The sequence below is a fragment of the Entelurus aequoreus genome, linkage group LG06, assembly GCF_033978785.1.
Source record: "Entelurus aequoreus isolate RoL-2023_Sb linkage group LG06, RoL_Eaeq_v1.1, whole genome shotgun sequence".
Classification (NCBI taxonomy): domain Eukaryota; kingdom Metazoa; phylum Chordata; class Actinopteri; order Syngnathiformes; family Syngnathidae; genus Entelurus; species Entelurus aequoreus.
Genome location: NC_084736.1, coordinates 29,811,461 through 29,818,960, shown reverse-complemented (window position 1 = coordinate 29,818,960; position 7,500 = coordinate 29,811,461). Strand labels below are relative to the sequence as shown.

The 7,500-nt window shown below is 39.5% G+C and overlaps 1 protein-coding gene across 2 annotated transcripts in view; it reads right to left on the bottom strand.

Annotated features, from left to right (window-relative positions):
* Nucleotides 1–7,500, bottom strand: part of grin2aa (glutamate receptor, ionotropic, N-methyl D-aspartate 2A, a) — a 485,324-nt gene that overhangs the window by 448,180 nt on the left and 29,644 nt on the right. Inside the window, exon 2 of one of the 2 annotated variants that reach the window (XM_062050498.1) lies at nucleotides 5,023–5,517. In XM_062050498.1, the coding sequence (XP_061906482.1) occupies nucleotides 5,023–5,496 (474 nt within the window). In that variant the 5' untranslated portion in view covers nucleotides 5,497–5,517. Of the gene's footprint in view, nucleotides 1–5,022; nucleotides 5,524–7,500 lie in introns of those variants that run through there. The other variant, XM_062050497.1, reaches the window with a different exon arrangement.

Genomic DNA, 7,500 nt, shown 5'->3' with positions numbered 1-7,500 from the left:
TCTCAAAGCAGAACACTTATCTCAAAGCATAACACTCATGTCTCAAAGCATAACACTCTTATGTCAAAGCACAACACTCTTATGTCAAAGCACAACACTCTTATCTCAAAGCATAACACCTGTTTCTCAAAGCAGAACACTCATCTCAAAGCAGACCACTTTTGTCCCAAAGCAGAACACTCTTATCCAAAAGCAGAACACTCGTATACTTAAGCAGAACATTCTTATCCTAAAGCATAACACTCTTATACTTAAGCAGAACATTCTTATCCTAAAGCATAACACTCTTATCCTAAAGCATAACACTCTTATCCTAAAGCATAACACTCTTGTCTCAAAGCATGACACGCTGGTCTCAAAGCATAACACTCTTATCTCAAAGCATTACACTCTTATTTCAAAACCTAACACTCTTATTATATCAAAGCATGACACTCTTATCTCAAAGCATAACACTCTTATTTCAAAACCTAACACTCTTATCTCAAAGCATAACACTCTTATCTCAAAGCATTGCACTCTTATCTCAAAGTAGAACACTCTTATCTCAAAGCAGAACACTTATCTCAGAGCAGAACATTTATCTCAAAGCATAACACTTATCTCAAAGCATAACACTTATCTCAAAGCAGAACATTCTTATATTTGAGCAGAACACTGTTATCCTCTGATCATAAAAACCGTGATTGATCAGACTTTAACAAACTTACGGACCAATGATGCCGCTCATTTACTGGAGAAGCATGTTAATGTTAGCTCATTAGCTAGCTTAAATGATAAGAAAAATATATTAACGTCTTCCCCATCAAGAAACTACATACCACAATATAAGCTTATACAAACACGTTATTGACATCTTGTTGTCTGGCGGTTGATTCTTTGCATGGAGTGAGAAGAGAAAGTCAAAATGAAGACATTGTGGATAAAAGAGGAAAAGTCACCTGGACAGTTTTTGGATTTTTTTCAAAGGGATCGTAGTCAGACCAATTTGGTGTGTAAATTATGCAAGGCGCTCGTCCCTACCAAGACCTTAGCTGCGCTCACCCTTTAAAGCGCAGCTGTAACTTCCTGGCACTGAAACCGCGGAAAATAGTTCTTCTCAGGTTTCTCTATGTTTACATTTTCCCACTTCGCACTTTTTACTTACACTTTATGAAGCATTTCTTACATATTCCTTATTTTTTAGGAGGTTCTCAAGTGTTCAATATGATTTTAGAATTCTACTATTTTTATTTACATTGCTTGAGTGTTTTCCATGCTTGTGTTGACATTTCCTTTCTGCCTCGATAGCTGAGGGGATTATAATCAGAGTAAGGTTACATTTCAAAAAAATATATTATTCTCCTCCTCCTTATTTACCACAGGTTGTAAAAAATGTCAATAATTATTGCTATCGACCCATGTAATAATTTAATATTTAAATAATTACTGGGTAACAGAAATTCCTTGCTATAGTTAAATAAGTATAACAGGGCAAATTACAGTAATGTTACACAGCAGTACTTGAAGTAAAAATGTTTGATTTATTCTTCTCCTGGACCTTATTCTCCACAGGTCATAAAAAATATCAATAATTATTGATATCTACTGATGTAAAACACTTGTATCGTGATTTTTTTTTGTGTGATTGTGATTCTAAATAGCTTAACTATGCAACAACATTTTTTAGTAAGTTCCGGCAAACATTGCAATGTTTTAAGACCTATCTTTTTTTCAGTAACATTAAATCAGTTTTTTAAATTTGTTATCAATGTGCTAAGTGTTGTTCCTTTTTAAACTTAACCTCAAAAGCACGGGATTGTCAGAAAAATTGGAAAACAAATACTCTCGTCAACAAGTCGCAGACATTCTCCGTGTATGTTTTACACTTTAAAAGTATCAAACATTTATTTTCAAACACATTTGTCATAAATCCAAATTACCAAGGGTGCTATTTTTATCAGTGCAAAATGTGTTTGGTCGCCAGGAGTAACATAATTGCAGTAAATTTGAAGGTAGTCGCAGTTCTGAGACACTAGATAGCAGTAGTGTATAAGCTACTGAACACTACACAGAATAGCTTAGGAGGTCTGCGTTAAAACCAACCGAAGACAATTTTCTGTTCTTGAGTTGATAGACGGCGCTACCAAACTTGATTGGCGTGTCACTCCCGTTGCTCAGTGACACTTCTTGTTTTCTGTTTAGCTGGGTTCCCAGTGACTTCACGCAACAAATCTTGCTTCATAATGTCTTGATTCTTCCGACCAAAAAATATAAATATATATCAAATGTTTTGTAGAACTCACTGATATTGCGATACATACTGATATCCTTTTATCGGCCCAGCCCTAACTGGATTACAATGAAAATCCTAACAGCGCTACGACCACTCATGTAACATGCAGCGGTTCTTAAGTGGTATCTCAAATGATAGTCGACTGTATGTAAACTCTTATCCTAAAGCAGAACACTCGTATCCTAAAGCAGAACACTCTTATCTCAAAGCAGAACACTCTTGTCCTAAAGCAGAACATTTTTATCCTACAGCAGAAAACTCTTATCCTACAGCAGAACACTCTTATCTCAAAGCAAAACACTCTTATCTCAAAGCAAAACACTCTTATCTCAAAGCAGAACACTCTTATCCTAAAGCAGAACATTCTTATCCTATAGCAGAACACTCTTATCTCAAAACAAAACACTTATCTCAAAGCAGAACACTCTTACTTCAAAGAAGAACACTCTTATCTCAAAGCAAAACACTTGTATCTCAAAGCAGAACACTCTAATCCTAAAACATAACACACTTATCTCAAAGCAGAACACTCCTATACTTGAGCAAAACACTTATCCTAAAGCATAACACTCTAATCTCAAAGCAAAACACTCTTATACTTAAGCAGAACACTTATCTCAAAGCAGAACACTTATATCTCAAAGCAGAACACTCATATCTCAAAGCAGCACACTAATATCTCAAAGCAGAACACTAATATCTCAAAGCAGAACACTAATATCTCAAAGCAGAACACTCGTATCCGAAAGAAGAACACTTGTATCTCAGATGAGTAAGTACAAACAACTGTTATACCAGCACTGGAGAGAGAGAACCAAGATATCTAAAGATCGGAGCAATCTCTAAAACGGTTGCCCGTTTGTCATACTTGAATCCACTTAGGCTGCCCCTGTTAGATGGAATCAAAATCCTAACAACGCTACGACCACTCATATGACATGCAGCGGTTCTTGAGTGGTATCTCAAATGAGAGTCGACTGTATGGCACAAAAAGGCACACCAGTACCCACCAGACAGCTGACTTTGCAGCTGACGCAGGTGCGTGTGTACTTTAACGTAACATTTTCACTGAGCTCCAACAAAAATGTTCCCCCGACCTTATATTCTGTTTTTCATTGCTAATTCGCTGTCTAGACCTCTGTGCGCTCTTCCAAATGACACAAAAATAACATTTTTTTGAACTGCAATTCATGCCCATTGGACCAGATTTCCCTTTGCTCACTTACCTTTGCTGCTTGCATTATTCCTGGTGCACACAGGCAGACACCAGCTGCACTGCTGTTTGGAAAGTAACGTATTGTAATATACTTTCATATTCTGGCAGCAGCGCCAGCAGCTAAGCGTGGAAAAACTAACAAGAGAGCATCAGATTGCTTTTCTCGCTCGTATTGGATCTCTGTTTGATGCCGGGGGAAAACAAAACTTGTTCCAAAGCACTCAAAGAAGCAAAAACAAAAGCCATGACTCATTTAAGTGTTACCCACTAAATCTGCTTAACAGTTTCATGAACGTAATAACAAACAAGACGTCAACCAATCATCCACATGCACATACTGTATTATGACCACCTTTTAAGAGGAGAGAGTCCTCCTAGATTCTTTAATTCTGTGACTACAACTGAAGATTAACACTTTGTTCTACAACGCAAAGCAGAACACTCTTATCTCAAAGCAGAACATTCTTATACTTAATCAGAACACTCTTGTCTCAAAGCAGAACACTCTTGTCTCAAAGCAAAACACTCTTATCCTAAAGCAGAACACTCTTATTCTTAAGCAGAACACTCTTATCCTACAGCATTACACTCTTATCCTACAGCATAACACTCTTATCCTACAGCATAACACTCTTGTCTCAAAGCAAAACACTCTTATCTCAGCGCAAAACACTTATCTCAAAGCAGAACACTCTTATACTACAGCAGAACACTCTTATACTTGAGCAGAACACTCCTTATCTAAATCATAACACTCTTATCTCAAAGCATAACACTTTTATCCTCAAGCAAAACACTCTTATCTCAAAGCATAACACTCGTATCCTAGAGCATAACACTCTTATCTCAAAGCAGAATATTCTTATCGCAAAGCAGAACACTCGTATCCTAAAGCATAACAATAGTATCCTAAAGCATAACACTTTTATCTCAAAGCAGAACACTCTTATACTTGAGCAGAACACTCTTATCCTAAATCATAACACACTTATCTCAAAGCAGAACACTTATCTCAAAGCACAACACTCGTATCTCAAAGCAGAACACTCTTATACTTAAACAAAACACTTGTACTTAAGCAAACACTCTTATCCTAAAGCATAACACTCCTATACTTAAGCAGAACACTTATCTCAAAGCAGAACACTCATATATCAAAGCATAACACTCTTATCCTAAAGCATAACACTCTTATACCTAAGCAGAACACTCGTATCTCAGAGGAGTAAGTACAAACAACTGTTATACCAGCGCTGGAGAGAGAGAACCAAGCTATCTAAAGATCGGAGCAATCTCTAAAACGGTTGCCCGTTTGTCATACTTTTATCCATTTAGGTTGCCTCTCTTAGATGGTATCAAAACTGAAAGTTAACTTGACATGTGTTCCGAGCGCACAAACGTTCTGCTCCACTATTCCTCCAGGCTGGTACTCAATGACAAAATTAAACTAGAGGAAATAATGTGTGAGAGCGTGCATAGATTAGGAAACAGGGTGAGCTCATCGTGTATGCATCGACGGCAGAACACATACCTTATCCGCCATGATCATGGACGAGCCTCCGTGAATGCCCAGGATGGGTATGAGCGTCTGCGAGGAAATAAAATCCAAAATCTGGGCAATGGCCTCCTGGTCTGTGCCATCCCCAAACACCACACCGTGGATCTTAGTCCCGGACATCAGGTCGCACATGTTGGTGATAATGCTTTTCGGGTCCGTCTCGTTGACGAGCAGCGAGACCACGTTGACATCAATGGGCTCCTCCTTGCTCCACAGCGCCCGGATGTCCCGGTCGGAGATGTAGCGCGTGCGCCCCAGAATCACCGCAATGTTTAGGACCGGCACTTTCTCAGAGGCACCCCCTCGCTGCTTTTGAGCCGCCACGGGGTCGGCGACGAGGGTCCCCAGAAGCAAGAGGGTTAAGGAGCGCAGCACGGCGTGGCCACCACTGCCAAAGTCGCTGCACCTTCGACTCCTCCTCTTGCTTCTTTTGCTGCTGGCGGACATACTTCCGAACCACTTCAGCCCCTGCATGGAGAGAAGACAGCGGTCAGAGCCCGGTTCTTGACAGCGGTCAGAGCCCGGTTCTTTTCAGTGACGGTGTGAGACGCATGGGTTCTAATGGAGAAGGGAATCAACGACTTGCAACAAAGTTGCAACGACTTATTCAGGTCTGATGACTCAAACGCAGCTCGGTTGCAACGAGCAATGGCTGTCTTTGACCAAAATGGCTATGACCTGTGGAGTTCCTCAGGGTTCACTTTTAGGACCCCTACTGTTGAAAGTGAACAAGCTGCCACAAAGCCAGCTAATAACGTAGCTTCAATGAGTCTTATACCTCAACCATGCAGGTCTAGGTGTCGCTGACGGCAGGTGATCTGTTGGTTTACAGATGCAAAATAGGTTTCTTCAGAGAAACATAGACAAAATCAATTGTTGTCAGTGGCCAACAGAAGCAAAGACAAACTATTATTAGTCACATTGAGACAGTTACGTTCCACTTAGTGGTGGTTTGTTTGAGTGTCTTCCCCTATTGTTTCTACAGGTCCACTCATTCACTGCCTCTGCTGCCAATCAACCGGTTCCTGTTGTCAGCTGCTCTTCATTTCACCTGTTAATCAGCCAGCCAATCCCGGTCCACCATTCATCCTCCCATCCTGCTCAGCACTGGATCAGGTGGATTATTTTTCTGCCATGCTGTTGTAACCTTGATAGACTCTACTTGATTGTCAGATCTACTTTGTCTTTGACGCTACTTTGTTTTGGTAGCCATTTTTGTTAAGCGCTTTGCTGAACTTGTGCCACATTTTTTTTTTTTTGTCTTTGTTATTTGTTTACCTTTCAACTGTCCGTGTTTTTTAAGTATCTGTTCAAGGTTAGACAGAGGTCTCTATACACTATGCACATAGGACTTGCTTGTGTATAGAGACACCAGGCTTAGTGGTGGCTAACACCTTTGTAGGTTTTGGACTCCATCTCTGGCTCGAGTAGGTAGGTAGGCTTTTGGTTTATGCTAATTAAATAGCTTTAGTTAGTAAACTTACCTTTCTTTTTCAGAGGTGTCTTTTGGTATGTTTTGTTTTGTTCTTTGCATTGACAGCACCTGTATTCCCAAGCTAGGCTAGTGTTGTGTCTTGTTGTAACAGTTACCTTTCAATAACACCAGTTTTAATTTAAATTATTGACTTCGTTGTCTTTAATATACACCTCATTTAGTTTATACACTTTTATGTTACGTTCTCCTACGATCCCTAGACCCAGTGCCATCTGGGAACGTAACAGAGACCCTTTCCCTGAAAACTAACTATCAGGTAAGGAATCTACATGTAATAATGAACTAGGTTTCAGACTTGAACTTTGAAAAACATCGGCACTTTGTTACAACCTGAAGAACATTCCTAGATTTGAAGAAAAAATGAGTGTCCAAAGCAGACTTAGAAGGACAAACCCAACTATCCGTAAATATAATTATCTGTAAAACACTTTGAATTGCCTTGTGTGCGATTTGGGCACTTCCTAAACTGGAAATACGTCATGATTTATGACCTCTACGTCACATTGTGTTTGTCGTTTTTATTGAAAGGGATCCGCCATATTGTTTTGTATTCCCGAAATACTGATATTACTAAATACTGAAATACATGATTTATGATTCCTACCTCAGTACCGGCAAAAAGTATGCGTCACATCCATTGGTCAGTTTGTTTGTAGTTTTTATCAAAGTTAGTTCCGAAATACGGCATGATTTAGAATTCCTGCGTCAGTAACTGAAGTAATTAGGTCATATCCGTTCCATCGTGTTTTGTAGTAGCTTCCTATTGCTCAGAGAATAGACTTCAACACAGCTTTGCTTGTGTACAAGTCTTTTCATGGTCTTGTGCCAAAGTGCATCTCTGTTTGAGACATGTTTGGTGCACAGAGTCAGGACCAAACATGGCGAGGCTGAATTTTGGTTTTATGCTCCTTAAATCTGAAATAGTCTTTCCGAAGATGCACCGGGATATAAGCCGC